General features: G+C 35.0%; 1 protein-coding gene across 1 annotated transcript; it reads right to left on the bottom strand.

Annotated features, from left to right (window-relative positions):
- Positions 1 to 1,632: 1,632 nt before the first annotated feature.
- On the bottom strand, positions 1,633 to 2,525 carry LOC149892744 (uncharacterized). Its single transcript, XM_090076740.1, has 3 exons — positions 2,464 to 2,525; positions 2,148 to 2,204; positions 1,633 to 1,985 (listed from the first exon to the last, which is right to left on the bottom strand). Exons 1-3 carry the CDS (start codon positions 2,489 to 2,491, stop codon positions 1,666 to 1,668), a joined length of 405 nt encoding a protein of 134 aa, XP_089932866.1. The 5' UTR covers positions 2,492 to 2,525; the 3' UTR covers positions 1,633 to 1,665.
- Between the last annotated feature and the right edge of the window lie 13,641 nt (positions 2,526 to 16,166).

The raw sequence follows: 16,166 nt of genomic DNA, 5'->3' as shown, positions 1-16,166 counted from the left end.
CTCTTTTAAATCTAGAATATCTCAAAAATAGATTTTGAATAGTTTTTCAAAGAAAGGTTGGCGTAGCTTTCCTCTTTTAAGATTGGCTTATGTAGCTTGACATCACAGAACACAAAAAGATAAATAAAAATATAAGACAAACGTAAAATGAAAAACAGTTGTAGCTAAAGTTAGGCTGCATAAAAAACCAACAACATAATAATCTACTAGGCATGTTTAAATTGAATTAAATAAAATCCTTTGCGCAAAAATAGGTATGTTAGAGAATAAAAGCGCATAAAAAGCCTCGCTACTTTGTTAAAGGTAGTTTTTGAATAGTTTTTCAAAAAAAGGTTAGCGTAGTTTTCCTCTTTAAAGTTTAGCTTATCTAGCTTGACTTCACAAAATATAAAACTCAAAAAGACAAGATAAAATATAAGATAAACGCAAAATAAAAAATAGATGAAACTAAAGTTAGGCTGCATACAAAACCAACAACATAATATGATACTAGAAAAGTTAGCCTAGTTTCCTTCTTTTAAGTTTAGATTATGTAGCTTGATATCATAAAACACAAAAAGGCAAGATAAAATACAACGTAAACGTAAAATAAAATAGAAGTCAAACAAAAGTTAGGTTGCATAAATACAAAAACTGCATTGCCAAAAATAGAATTTGTTGTCTAGAAAGACCTTTTAAACTTTGTTTCTTTCGTTTTTTGACTTAGTGAACCGCGATCTGATTTTTCTTAGGCGCGCTTGTTTCTTAGTTGTTTTTTTTTGTAAAGAAACTTTATTCAGACGTTTTTTTTACGCAACTCCTTTAACATTATTTTTAACGAAGTATTCTTTTATACGTGTTTACATTGAAATAAAACCTTTTGCGTAAATAGAGATAAATTAGAGAGCAAAAGTACATAAAAAGCCTCGCTACTTTGCAGAAGAAGAATTGGATGGCAAGATTCGTGTGCTTTCTCTTTCGTTTAAGGTACTTCTTGAATATTTTTTCAAAGAAAAGTTAGCGTAGTTTTCCTCTTTTAAGTTTAGCTTACGCAGCTTGACATCACACAACGCAAAAACCAATATCATGCCTTGATAAAATACAAGATAAACGTAAATTAAAATAGAAGTGAAACAAAAGTTAGATTGCATAAAAAAAAAAAAAACAAAAAAAAACATAATATACTTCTATGTATGTTTACATTGAACTAAATAAAATCCTTTGTGTAAATATATGAAAAAATAGAGAGTAAGAGTTCATAAAAAAAGCCTCGCTATTTTGCTGAAGAAGAAATGGATGTCTAGATCTTTTAAAATAAGGAACTTTTTGATTTCTTTTTCCGAAAAATGGTTGGAGCAGTTTTCCTTTTTTAAATTTCACTTATGCAGTTTAACATCACTGGAAATATTATTTTGCTTTTTAACAAACTCTTAAAAACATCAGAAGTAATTCTAAATGCAACTCTATTAAAAGTTTTCACAGAATAACAAAACGACTTCTTTTTTTTTTTTTAAAGATAAAAAAAAGTTTGAACTATCTTTAAATAAGAAATGTGAGAACAGTTTAACAGAACTTCTTGTTTATTATGTATTTAGCGAAACAGATAAATATATTTGCAAAAGCATAGAGAAAACAAACTACACAAAAGGCCCATCTTTATTGCCAAACTGAACAAACTTTTCTAAACTACATAAATGGTCTCACTATATTGCCATATTGAACAAACTTTTCTAAACTGCCCTCTTTTTGAATTTTTAGCTTCATGTTTTTAATTTTGTCTTCAATATGGCTTTGGTAGGAGTACTTTTGCAAGACATGAATGAGTTTGTCACTGCTATGATTTGCCGAGATGCCAAGGTAATCTTTGTACGAGCAACTTGAGCTTACATCTGTAAACACGTCTTGCAAGATGTATGCCAACACCAAAGCTGCACATCGAGGAAAACTTCTGGTGTTGAACCATTCGTTGTGGCCAGGGCAAGCATTCAGCTTTTCAACTATTTCATCTAAAATTTTACAAACTCAAGTCATAACACAAAGAGATTAAATCAAATATTCATTTGGTTCTGAAGTAAGACAAGATTTATTCTGTTTTTTTATTTATTTATTTATTTTTTGTTGACCTTATTGTTTGCACTGATAGCAACAACTGGTTTTCGAAAGATTACCTAATTGGCATTGGCTAACTTCTGCTTTGTTTTCCTTTGTTCTTGGCTGAGTTGATCCTGAAATAAAATAAAACCATGTTCATTTTTCTAATTCATAAAAACCATCAACAGTTTCTAAGTGTTAGAGATATTAACAAGCTGTGCATGATTTCTAACGGTGATGTTTTTAACTTCATCATTAGAAATCGGGTAGACACAACTTTCTAAAAGTGCACTTAGCAATGATGGCTAGTTTTTGTTAACAGTTAACCATCTGAAATTGTGCAAGAAGAGGTTTGTGTTTATATATCTTTGTATAAATTAGGTTTTACATTACCGATGAGTTCTTGAGTGACAGATGGCATTTCCAACTTGATTTTTTTTCTTCTTGGATCTTTTACTTCTAAAACATAATCAGTTTTAGTATCATTCACTTGTATAAACATTTAAGCAATCACAGTATTAGTCCTGCAACAAATACATACACACTTCTGAGTTGTTTTTTTGTTTTGTTTTGTTTTTTTTACAGCTTTAACAATAACAATGAGGCAAGGAGTTGATTTGGGCAGTTTCATTTTTTGAAAGCGTGTTGAGATTTGCATAAAAATCAAAAATCAAAAAGAATTTACCTCTGGATGTACAGGCAAGACATTGGCTAAATAGACTACCAACAGATTGAACAGCATAAGGTGAGAGCTGCTTTGCAAGAACAGTACCAGCCTGTTGGACTGGAACAGCTGAAACTGGATCAGATGAAAGAAACAAACTGGGTTAGGCCAATGTTTGCTGAAAAGCAACAAGGCTTGGAGTCAGAGGAACAGAAAAGACCTCTTTTGAAGGACAGAAAGCGACTTGCTGAGAAGGAGAAGCAGAAACAGGTTTGGCAACCACTTGCTCATTAAAGTAAACTGGAGAAAGTTTTGCATGGTGTTCAATAAAATCCGGTTCATAAGGAAATAATGTTAATGCAAGAGGAGAACAAGCTGTGCCAACAGGAACAGCTAGAGTCTGATCTACAACCATACAAACAGCTTGTTCATTAGGAACTAGTTGTGCAAGAGCAGGGGATAGTTCAAGAACTGGACCAGCGATTGTTTGTTCAGATGGAACAGACGAAACAGGAGTTGAGGTAGGTTCACACAAGAAATCTACGGCATGGTCGTTGCTATCCTCTAAAGGAACATTGTTTTCTACAGCTGGAGCAAACGGAACCACTGTGGTACAGCTGAAAGTAGCAGCATATTCTTCAGAGTCAGAACCGGAGTCTGAATCTTCCTCAAAAATGTCCTCAACATCATGAAACCCGTACACCTCTGCATTAGTTCGGAGCCAGTCCATCACATCCTTCTCCTCCTTTGGTGGTCTCTCAGACATTTCAACAGTCAAAGACTTTATGACTCCGAAGGACTGTCCGATGCCCAGGGCAAAGCGCAATTCCTCTGCAGCGTTCCACTGGGACACATAAAAGCTATCCATTGTGTGTCTGCTGTGCTTTATGTAGAGTTTAGCAAACCGCTCGCGATCTTCTTTGCTGTTGTTGGCAAAGTAAGTGGCTATCGCACCGCGAATGCAAGTGGCAGTAAGACGCTTCATGGGAATGTTTACTTGGCTTTTTCTGAAGCAGGACGTCAGGCTAGAGGTGATAGCAGAGGAACCCATCTGGTAAACAGACACTCTAGTTGCACCGAGTGTCACACCTTCGTCTTTGTTGGCTCTCACCGAAGGAAAAAGGGGCCTGTAGCAGTCGCTCAACTCCAAAACAGTCTTGGTGTCTGCAGCCATGTAGTGAGAGTCGTTGACAAGAAGGTCTCTGTATCTCAGCAAATAAATATCGATCAACACTTTGAAGTCGTTCGGCACTAGAATGTTTTTGGCTCCGTACTTGTATGCTGTTTTGTAGCGCTCTTGCACAATGCAATATCCACACTCACTCTTCTCAGCAGCCATGTAGTCTCTAATGTTTAAAAGAGCAATGTTAGATTTTCTTAAACTGTTAATTACAGTGACAGAGAGCAGAAGATGATTTCGTAGAGACACAGCATTGTCTCTAGTCAGCGGAAGAGACGCCTTTCTAATCGATTCCACTAAGTCTCTTACGTATGCAGACTTGCCATATTCGGTCAGCAAACTGACATTGATGATGTTGATGCTTTTTCTTCTTTTCACAAGGCTCCTCCTCAAAGAACGAAAGGGCCTCAGCACTTTTCGCAACTCATCCACCTTGCAGCGCAAACGTCGGATGGCCTCATGAGAAAGTCCGAAATAGACGTTTCTGGCTTCACTGAAACGAAACAGGAGACAAAGGGAGACAAGGCGGTTGCACAACGTGTGACAAGACATGGCTTTTGTTTGGTCAAGTTCACTCAGCTTGGAATTGAGCTGAATGTTTTTAAAGTGCAAGGAGAAGTATCTATCCTCCAAAACGTTGGAATTGGTGAGGGCGTTTGGGTGCAGCGTCAACGTGCTGTCAAAACAAGTCAATATTTCCACAACTGCATTTTTGTAGATCTTTGCTTGTGACCAAGTGTTGTTGTTGGCTACCACAAGCCACTTTTCAAAGTCTCTGAAGAGCTCATCTGCTGACTGGTAATAAAAGTGAAAAGCATCTTTGTCCAACTGAAACAAGAGTCTCTTTTCTTCGGTCAAGACATAGGAGCTGGAAACCAAGTGCTCTAAGGAATTGAAATCAGAGTCAAGGACGGATTCGGTTTTCAGCTCTTTGTTTTCTACAGAGGTGCATTGGTTTGCAGAAGGAGCCTCGGACGAACCAGCAACTGGTGAGGGCAAGCTTAAAAGAGGATCAGAGGAAAGAACCGGAGAAGAAAAAGAGGAGGAAGGCCCAGGAGCAGAGGATGCAGAGCCTGATGCAGACGCTTGTTCAGCTACTGGCTTAATACCAAAGAAGGCAGGTCGAATAAATTGGGGGACATAGAGCTTCTCGTTGTCGTATCGCTTTGCCTCTGCAATCTTTTGTTTGATCATCTTGGAATCGTAGAAATGAGTCTCTTTCAAGTGTATGTCCAGTCGGTCGTAATATTTCCAACATTGCAAACAGGGGTAAGGTTTTGGACAGCCGGACTTGCGTTCGAGACGAGCATGCTGAAACTTCCTGACCATTGCAGAGTAAAAGATGGAAGCTTCATCCAAAGTCCAAGAATGATCTTTTTTAGTCAAGTGTCTTTTAATGCTTGTGGACGAATGTTTGCACAAAGGCATCGGACAGCTAACAGCGTACCTCTTCTTGGTACCATAGAAAGGTACAACCCTGTTTACGGACCCACACGCTGCAACTAATGCGGCCCTGACCTTGTTTTTGAGCTTTAATCCTCTCTGTTCTTGTGACTGCTTTCTTTTCTTTTTTTTCGCTTTAGAGTTCGGAGAAGGGGCAACAACAGTGTTGCTTTCTTGTGAAGAAGATATGTTCAGGTGTTTGTTTGCAACGGTTTATGCTAAAAAAAGAAAACAGTCAGTGAGAGTTTTTTTCTTCTGCCTGCATCCAATCCTGGAATGTTTACAACTGCTGGGAAGAGCTGTGTTTTTTCGAATCCTCTGCAAAAGAGAAAAAAAGAAAGAAAAGAGAGCAACAAGAAGCAACAAAGTTTCCACTAGCAAATGAAGAAGAATGAGAGCAACTAGCATTACATGCATGGTGGCAGCAGTGATAGCTATTGTGAGAAGGAGAATGAGAAAAAAAAAAAATAGAAACAAATAAATAAAGAGATGGAGTTTGAGAGGATCTCGCAATATGACTCAACCATATGACTCAAAGAAAGAAACTGTGTTAAAAAAAGGCAAGAGAGGGCAAATAGAACTTCCTAACAAGGACAAATGACAGACATAACAACAACAGTATCAACTCTCATTGCAAGCATAATAACAACAGCATCAGCATCACTGACTCAGAGAGTGTTGACAAAACAAAACAGATTAAAAAAACAAGCAATGTGGCTGAACCGTAACAACAATCATTGCATGTATAACAACAACAACAACAATAACAACAGCAACAGCATCACTGACTCAGAGGGTATTGATAAAAAAAACAAACAAAACAAAAACAAAAAAAAAACAAAAAAAAAGAAACAAATAAATAAACAAAACAAGCAAATTGGGTGAACAGTAACAACTCTCATTGCATAATAACAACAACAGCCTCAGCATCAGCATCACTGACTCAGAGAGTGTTGACAAAATAAAATAGATAATAAACAAGCAAAGTGGGTGAACAGTAACAACTCTCACTGCAAGCATAATAACAACAACAGCATCAGCATCACTGACTCAGAGAGTGTTGACAAAATAAAATAGATAATAAACAAGCAAAGTGCGTGAACAGTAACAACTCTCACTGCAAGCATAATAACAACAACAGCATCAGCATCACTGACTCAGAGAGTGTTGATAAAATAAAACAGACTATAAACAAACAAAGTGGGTGAACAGTAACAGCTATCATTGCAAGTAAAATAACAACAACAGCATTAGCAACATCATCACTGACTCAGAGAGTGGTTATAAAATAAAACAGATTAAAAAACAAGCAAAGTGGCTAAACAGTAACAACTATAACTACAAGTAAAATAACAAAAGCAGCAACAGCATCACTAACTCGCAGGGTGTTGATAAAAAAAAAACAACAAACAAATAAAGCAAGCTAAGTGGGTGAACATTAACACTCATTGCAACTATAATAACACCAACAGCAACAGCATCAGTGACTCAAAGGGTGTTGATAAACAAAAACAAAAGCACAAACAAAACAAGCAAAGTGGGTGAACATTAACAACACTTATTGCAAGCATAATAACAACAACAGAATCAGCATCACTGACTCAGAGAGTGTTGATAAAATAAAATAGATTATAAACATGCCAAGTTGGTGAACATTAACAAACACTCATTGCAACTATAACAACGACTACAGCATCAGCATCACTTACTCAGAGAGTGTTGAGAAAAAAAAAACAAAAACAAAAACAAAAACAAAACAAAACACAAAACAAAAATACAAACCAAGTGGGGGAACATTAACAAACACTCATTGCAACTATAACAACAACAACAGCAACAGCATCACTTACTCAGAGGATATTGATAAAACAAACAAACAGACAAACAAACAAACAAACAAGCAAAGTGGCTGAACAGTAACAACTATCATTGCAAGTAAAATAACAACAACAGCATCAGCAACATCATCATTAACTCAGAGAGTGGTGATAAAATAAAACAGATTAAAAAACAAGCAAAGTGGCTGAACAGTAACAACACTTATTGCAAGCATAATAACAACAACAGCATCAGCATCAATGACTTAGAGTGTTGATAAAATAAAATAGATTATAAACAAGCAAAGTGGGTGAACATTAACAAACACTCATTGCAACTATAACAACAACAACAGCAACAGCATCACTGGCTCAAAGGGTGTTGATAAAATAAAGAAATAAAAACAAAACAAGCAAAATGGGTGAACAGTAACAACTCCCATTGCAAGCATAATAACGACAACAGCAACAGCAACACCATCACTGACTCAGAGAGTGTTGATAATATAAAATAGATTATAAACAAGCCAAGTGGGGGAACATTTACAAACACTCATTGCAACTATAACAACAACAACAGCAACAGCATCACTTACTCAGAGAGTGTTTATAAATAAAACAAAAAAACAAAAAACAAAAAACAAAAATACAAGCCAAGTGGGTGATTACTAACAGCAGCAAAAACAGTGTCTTTAGAAACAACAAACAAGTACAACAGCAACAATTGCTTTTACAGAGTATAACAATAACAACAACATGGCTGACACAAGTGTCAATGGCACTAACAACAACAAAAGGGTTGGAATAAAAACCTGTAGGCAAAAGGAGAGCTGCATTCAGACAAGATCGATTACAAAGAGGCTCTTCTTTAATACAGAGGAGAAACTGCTTTTGAGAAACAGAGGGACTTTTGTTGTTGCTGTTGTGCAGAAACCAACAAACTTTTATTGAACCGAATATAACCGAACATAACCGAAAGTCTTGTTTGCTTCTGTTTTGTGCCATCAAGAAGGGAAAACAAAACATCACAAAACAAACGAAGCAAACGAAACAAACAAACGAACGAAACAAACAAAAAAAAAAGTTAAATAAATTAACAAACAATCAAACAAACAAGCCAACAAGCAAAAACAAATAAGAAAAACAGAAAACGCAGTACCGAAACCTCGCCATTTTTATCCTTCCTCGAGCTTTCTTTTGGCGCCAAAGACCGGGAAAGTTGCGCAAACGTGACGTTTGGGGGGGGGGGGTACTTAAGGCCAGCAGACCGACCAATGGCACGCTTAGGAGAGACCCACGTGAATGCTACATTTTCTTTCTAAGCTAGCTGGATCCGCTCAAAGTCTGGAATTTCCAGCATTCACGTGTCATCACTCCAGCCACCAGATTGGCCCACACTTTGCACACTTTTAAGACTAGAAACTCACTTGTGCTCAATTTGAGCAAAAAAAAAAAACTAAGTCTCGCATGGGGACAACTTTTCGAAAAGCAAACAAAGGCAAACGAAGGCAAACGAAGAAAAAACAAAAACAAATAAACAAAAACAAAACCGAAAAGGGAGAGAGAGAGTGAGTCGACTCATTTCTCTCGACTGCCTTAAACGAGAAGTCTAAAACGTTTAAAAATTGAAAACTAAGTTTTTTAAATGAACTGCACCGAAAAAACTTTACGACAGTTTAGCTGGTTAAAAACGCAGAGGAAAATATTTTATAAAACTTAATTGTTCTAGAGATGTCCGTTTTTGTTTTTGTTTTTTTTTTTATATTTTGGTTTGTTTCTGGTTTTTTTTTTTTTTTAAATTTTAGCGATCGAGCATGTTTGAACGGTTTCATCAACCTGTTGGCGCACGTGCTCGAAAGCTAGAACTTTGATTGCTTTTGTTGTTGAGAATTGAGAATGTCCGAGCAGGCTTTTAGCAAACGCCTAGAGGTTGCAACTGTTGTTCATTGAAAACGAAAAATCTAGCGTCAGCAGGAAATTTTTGAATACATAATGTACACAAAAGTGGCACTAACAAATGAAAATGTAAAAAAACTGTTTACCTTGATGCCAGACTCGCAGAGATGTTGTCGCTCGTTGCTATCGACTGCGAACAGCTTTTTTGTTTTTCGAAGTGCCTCTTTATTCTACTTATAGCCGAAGTTTTGGATTCGAAAAAAAATACGAACGTCGTTAAGCTCAACGAGCTGCTTTAATTGTTGTTCGTGCGAAAACGAATTGCTTAAAACGGATAAAAGTGTTGGCGTAATTACACTTTTCGACCGCGATGCAGTTTGTCAACTCTAGCGTACATTTTTGGCTCGTGGAGCAAAAGCCTCATGATAATAGCAAAGGCTTAAAATGTCTTAACATGTCAGCAAACGTTTATGACTTCTCGTCTAAGGCAGTTTAGCAAAATCAGTCGACTCACTCTTTCTCCGTTTTCTGTTTTGTTTTTGTTTTTGTTTTTGTTTTTGTTTTTGTTTTTGTTTTTGTTTTTGTTTTTGTTTGTTCGTCTTAGTTTAAAATATAAAGAATTCGAAAGGAAGGTTGTTGCTTTGTTTGCTTATTGAAAGTTGTCGCCAGTTGTGAGACTTAGTTTTGTATTTGTTTACTTTTTAAAATATCGAGGTAAATATTTTAGGACATCGCATTCTAAAGGTGCCTTTATAACAAGATCTAACGATTAAGCGTTTAATGTTGTGCTCAAAAAAAAAAAAAGTGCCTTTTATATCTCTCAATGGTCTCCAACGATAAAACTGCCGACCAATCGCAACGATTAAACAGCCGACCAATTGTAGCTCAATAGTCTCCAAACATGAAGCTGCCGACCAATGGCAGCTCAGCGGTTTGAGAAGTGAGATCATTCGATTTCGTTTTATTATCTTCAGTTTGAACTAGTGCTTGGCTTTTATAAAAGTTGTCAAATTTTGCCAAACAAATCTTATACGAAACGCTACTTTGATGTCAAACCTTCGTTACTCCCTATTCCCTTCTAGCGGAGGGTCGGCTAAAAGCTAGAAAAAAAGAGAGAAGGAAACTTTTTTTTTTTTTTTTTTTTTTTTTCTGAGGGGTGAGGGGAAAGGAGTAAGAGAGTTACGGGGTTAGGATTGGAGGGGGATGGGGTTACGGTTTGGAAGCCTGCGGACAATGAAAAATTGCGTTCATATAGTGTCCACGAGGGGTGTCCTTCGGTTGTAACGTGCCGCTAGGTGCACGCGTCTAGTTGCTTATTTGGTTTGTAGCACGGCTACTCGGGTGGAACACATACGGCCGTGGAAGCCCAAGTGGAAAGAGAAGGAGGGAACTCGGTTAGATCTAGTGTTAGTGTAGCTTTATTAAAAAATCAAAAACGGACAGGTGTCCAGGGAGAGGTTTATTATGAAGAGAAAGTGTAGGGAGGGATCGAGTACGGACTGTCGGCAAAAAACATCAGGCGATAGAGAATGGGGGAGGTGCGCGTAGGCGCGTACAAAAGTGCAGGGTTTAGAGTGCTGGGGGTGGCTGCGCAGTGTGGGGGGAGGTGGGTGGAGGTGGGTGCTCGCGTGCTGCGGGGGGGATTAAAGGGAAAGTTCGGACGCTGATGTAGATCCGGGGGTGAGGTTTTAGGGTTTTTAGTGTATTTTTTATTTATTATTTAATTTTTTATTTATCATTTAATTTTTTTATTTATTATTATATTTAATTTATTTATTATTATTTATCGTATTTATTGTTTTTTTAATTTTTGTAGTGTATTGTTTATTATATTTTATTAGGTGTATTGTTAATTATTTTTTTATATTAGGTATATTATTTTTATGATTATTGGTTGTGGTCGTTCTATTTCATTATTGTGTATTATCTATTGTATATGTGTATGCCATTTTTATTATGATGTATTATCTGTTGCTTATTGTGTGTGCGTTATGCTGCTATTTGTTACTCATTACTTATTATTATTGTTGTTATATGTAGTATGTTATTGTTGTTTTATTATTCCTTGTTGTGTGGTATATATAATCTATTATTTATTATGTGTTGTTATTTGTGTGCTATTTAATATGTGTTACTTGTCGTTTATAATTTATTGTTTACAGCATGTTATTTATATGCGAGGTTTTTTTTGGGGGGGAGGGGGGTTTGGTCGTGTAATTGGTATGGTGTGGGATGAATTTGGAACTAGCGATGGCGGTGTGTGGGTAGTGGCATGAGAGGTCAATAACAAATCAATAGATCAATAACAAATCAGTGTATCAATAACAAATCAATAAATCAATAACAAATCAGTAATCATTAAATGTAAAATCAATAACTAGTGTAGATCCAAAAAAATCAATAACCGATGTAAGGTAGAGCGCGGGGCGTGCAGGTGAGTTTTAAAGAGTGGTGTGCGCGTTGTCTTATGCGGATGCGCAGGCGGGTGGTTATAAATCGTAAATTGGGTTGTAGAATACCAGATTCTCTTCAGGAGATGGTGAGCGTGTGCGTCCCGTGGGTGGGAGCGCACACCCTGGTATTTGACGTTTCGAATGTTTCGTCGACCCATATCTAAACTGCCCCGTCGGGGAATTGTCATCGAGATCGGCGGACGAAACCCATCCCTACGTCAAGTCTTCATATGAGGCGCACCAAGTGACGACATACTACCGTGAGCCAATTACCCTAACCTCGACCCGTATTTTAGAGCCGCCAGCACATTCGCCCAGACAACGGGGACTAGTCCGTGGTGGGGTGGGTGGTGAGAGGGCGCATGAGCAGCTTCACTGTGACAACCGCTCAACTTTTCGAGGAGTTGTGGTAGTGAGGCTATTTCATTGTTGTTGTTGTTGTTGTTGTGCACCTCTATAGAGTACTCCATAATTTTGGGAGTTCTTTTTGAGGTGGCACAATGGCGCGTACAGGCAAGTGAATAAAAGCAAATGATTAAAAGCAAATGATAAAAAGTAAATGTATAAAAGCAAATGATAAAAAGTAAATAACCTAAAGTATAAAAGCAAAACTAGAGCTACGCGAGTGATGTGGCAGTGAGGTGAACTTATAAGAGGCGAGGAAGAAAGAAGTAGATTACCTTGGGTGGTTGGTTGTCCCTTGTGGAGCTTGTGTCTAATGCCCCTACGTAAGCCATATTAAAACAACTAGTGTTACAGCCAAGTAATAACCACTAACAAGACGTGAGAATTAAATTACAAGAACTAAGAGCTAATCCAAGGTGTAAGAATTGTCTGATTTTAATAACACGAGTTTGTACACCAATATATCAAAAAGCGCTAGTAAAAGGACTAGCTGTTGTCACTATGAGATGTTCGTTAATAATGTGTGTTGAGACAATCCTTGAGTAGTCAGTGCTGAGGAAAGGTGATAAACAATTAGGAAGTAAAGAAGGTGCGAAAAGGAAGATGAGAAACGATTAGGAAGTAACTAGTGTGTATATGCAGGACGTGTTGGAAGGTGAGAATGCAAAAAAATGGTGAGTACGGAAGTGGCAGGATGTGCAGGAGTAATGCGCGTGAATTTTTTTATTTTTTATTTTTTTATTTTTTTATTTTTATTTTTTATTTTCTATGTTCTTTTATTATTATTCAATATTTGTTGTTATATTGTTGTTGCTTAGGTTTTGTTGTGCGCGTGGTGCGGTGGTTTGTGGGTTTGTTTTTTATTTTTTATTTTTTATTTTTTATTTTTTATTTTTTATTTTTTATTCTTTATTTTTTTTATTTTTTTGTTTTTTATTAATTGTGCGGACGTGGCGCATTGACGTGTGTGTACATGTGTGTGTGCGGTGATAGGACGCGTGATATTTTATTTTATTTTGTTTTATTTTTATTTTTATTTTTTAATCTTTTATTTTATTTTATTTTCTCAGCAGAAGAGTGTGCGGATGCATGCGTATGTGTGATGGAAGTTTTCAAGTCTAGTACGGATGTATGTGCGTACGTGATAGGAATTTTAAGTGGTGCATGTTCGGAAACGGTAGGATGTGTGTTGGTGATGCGCGTGATTTTTTTAATTTTTTATTATTTTTATTTTTTATTTTTCTTTTTTCTTTTTTCTTTTTTCTTTTTCTTTTTTATTTTTTATTTTTCATTTTTATTTTAGTGTTGTATTTTATTTTAGTTTGTTTTGTTTTGTTATATTTTATTCTTCTGTTAAGAGGTGCGGGTGTATATATTTTAGTTTATTTTATTTTATATTGTTTTAATATATTTTGTTTTACTATATTTTGTTTTATTATATTTTATTGATATGTTAAGATGCGCGGGTGTATATATCTTGTTATCTTATCTTATGTATTTGTTATTATGTTGTGATGAGCGGGGGTGTGTATTTTATTTTACTTTTTATTTCTTATTCTACTGTTAAGATATGCGGGTGTGTATGTATTATTTTATTTTATCTGTTCTTCTGTTAAGCTGTGCGGGTGTGTGTGTTTTATTTGGTTTTTATTCTTATGTGGTTTATTTTACTGTTAAGATGTGCGGGTGTGTGTATTTTTATGTACTTTATTTTATTTTTGTTTTATTTTTATTTCATACTCTTCTGTTAAGATGTGCGGGTGTGTTATATTTTATTTTATTTTATTCGATTTTGTTTTATTTTTCTGTTAGGATGTGCGGGTGTGTATGTTTTATTTTTCTGTCAAGGTGTACGAGTGTGCTTGTTTTAATTTATTTTTATTTTTTATTCTTCTGTTAAGATGTGCGGGTGTGTTTATTTTATATTATTTATTTTATATTATTTATTTTATTTTATTTTATTTGCTCTTCTGTTAAGTTGTGCGGGTGTGTATATTTTATTTTATTTTATTTTGTTTTATTTATTCTTCTGTTGAGCTGTGCGGGTGTGTAAGTTTTATTTTTCTGTTAAGATGTGCGGGTGTGTGTGTTTTATTTTGTTTTTATTTTATTTTGTTTTGTTTTTATTTTCTGTAAATGTGTGTGGGTGTGTATGTAAAACTTCTTATACCCTGTTTGTTATTTTCTGCTCTTCTGTTAAGATGTGCGGGTGTGTTATATTTTGTTCGATTTTATTTTATTTTTCTGTTAGGATGTGCGGGTGTGTATGTTTTAATTTTCTGTTAAGGTGTGCTGGTGTGCATATTTTATTTTATTTTATTTTTTATTCTTCTGTCAAGATGTGCGGGTGTGTTTATTTTGTTTTATTTATTTTATTTTATTTGTTCCTCTGTTAAGCTGTGCGGGTGTGTGTATTTTTGTTTTATTTTGTTTTATTTATTCTTCTGTTCAGATGTGCGGGTGTGTGTACTTTATTTTTATGTAGTTTGTTTTATTCTGTATGTATATTGTATTTTATTTTATTCTTCTGTTAAGATGGGTGGGTGTGTATATTCCATTTCATTCATTCTTCTGTTAAGCTGTGCGGGTGTGCATGTTTTGTTTTGGTTTTTATTTTTATGTGGTTTATTTTACTGTTAGGATGTGCGGGTGTGTGTATTTTATTTTGTTTTTATTTTTATGTACTTTATTTTATTTTTGTTTTATTTTTGTTTTATTTTTATTTTATACTCTTCTGCTAAGATGTGCGGGTGTGTTATATTTTATTTTATTTTATTTTATTCGATTTTATTTCTGTTAGGATGTGCGGGTGTGTATGTTTTATTTTATTTTTCTGTTAAGGTGTGCGAGTGTGCATATTTTAATTTATTTTATTTTTTATTCTTCTGTTAAGATGTGCGGGTGTGTTTATTTGATATTATTTATTTTATTTTTCTGTTAAGATGTGCGGGTGTGTTCATTTGATATTATTTATTTTATTTGCTCTTCTGTTAAGTTGTGCGGGTGTGTATATTTTATTTTATTTTATTTTGTATTTATTTATTCTTCTGTTAGGCTGTGCGGGTGTGTAAGTTTTATTTTATTTTGTTTTATTTTTCTGTTAAGATGTGCGGGTGTGTTTGTTTTATGTTATTTATTTTATTTTATTTGCTCTTCTGTTAAGTTGTGCGGGTGTGTATATTTTGTTTTATTTTGTTTTATTTATTCTTCTGTTAAGCTGTGCGGGTGTGTAAGTTTTATTTTGTTTTATTTTTATGTAAAATGTGCGGGTGTGTGTGTTTTATTTTTCTGTTAAGGTGTGCGAGTGTGCATATTTTATTTTATTTTATTTTTTATTCTTCTGTTGAGCTGTGCGGGTGTGTAAGTTTTATTTTTCTGTTAAGATGTGCGAGTGTGTGTGTTTTATTTTGTTTTTATTTTATTTTGTTTTGTTTTTATTTTCTGTAAATGTGTGTGGGTGTGTATGTAAAACTTCTTATACCGTGTTTGTTATTTTCTGTTCTTCCGTAAAGATGTGCGGGTGTGTTATACTTTGTTCGATTTTATTTTATTTTTCTGTTAGGATGTGCAGGTGTGTATGTTCTATTTTTCTGTTAAGGTGTGCTGGTGTGCATATTTTATTTTATTTTTATTTTTTATTCTTCTGTTAAGACGTGCGGGTGTGTTTATTTTGTTTTATTTATTTTATTTTATTTGTTCCTCTGTTAAGTTGTGCGGGTGTGTGTATTTTATTTTTCTGTTCAGATGTGCGGGTGTGTGTATTTTATTTTTATGTAGTTTGTTTTTATTTTGTTTTATTTTTATTTTCTGTAAAGGTGTGTGGGTGTGTATGTGAAACTTCTTATGCTGTGCTTTTATTTTTTATTCTGCTGTTAAGATGTGCGGGTGTGTCATATTTTATTTTATTTTGTTTTATTTGGTTTTATTTTACTTTATTTTTCTGTTAGGAGGTGCGGGTGTGTATGTATTATTTTTCTGTTAAGGTGTGCAGGTGTGCATATTTTGTTTCTTACTCTTCTGTTGAGATGTGCGGGTGTGTATATTTTATTTTATTTTTCTGTTAAGATGTGTGGGTGTGTATGTTCTATTTCATTTATTCTTCTGTTAAGCTGTGCGGGTGTGCATGTTTTGTTTTGGTTTTTATTTTTATGTGGTTTATTTTACTGTTAAGATGTGCGGGTGTGTGTATGTTATTTTGTTTTTATTTTTATGTACTTTATTTTATTTTTGTTTTATTT

The sequence above is a fragment of the Hydra viridissima genome, unplaced genomic scaffold (assembly GCF_058129835.1).
Source record: "Hydra viridissima isolate aposymbiotic clone 2 unplaced genomic scaffold, HvirCarnegie_v1 scaffold_1, whole genome shotgun sequence".
NCBI classification, from domain to species: Eukaryota; Metazoa; Cnidaria; class Hydrozoa; order Anthoathecata; family Hydridae; genus Hydra; species Hydra viridissima.
The sequence above is the reverse complement of the archived record's forward strand: the minus strand, read 5'-3'. Positions and strand labels throughout refer to the sequence as shown.

Bases quoted from the DNA above. Each gene is read 5' to 3' on its own strand.
- LOC149892744 (XM_090076740.1), bottom strand. From the start codon at position 2,491: ATGCCATCTGTCACTCAAGAACTCATCG. The intron at 2,205-2,463 runs GTAATGTAAAAC...ATTTTATTTCAG, and splicing joins TGTCACTCAAGAACTCATCG to GATCAACTCAGCCAAGAACA. The intron at 1,986-2,147 runs GTAATCTTTCGA...GTAAAATTTTAG, and splicing joins AGTTAGCCAATGCCAATTAG to ATGAAATAGTTGAAAAGCTG.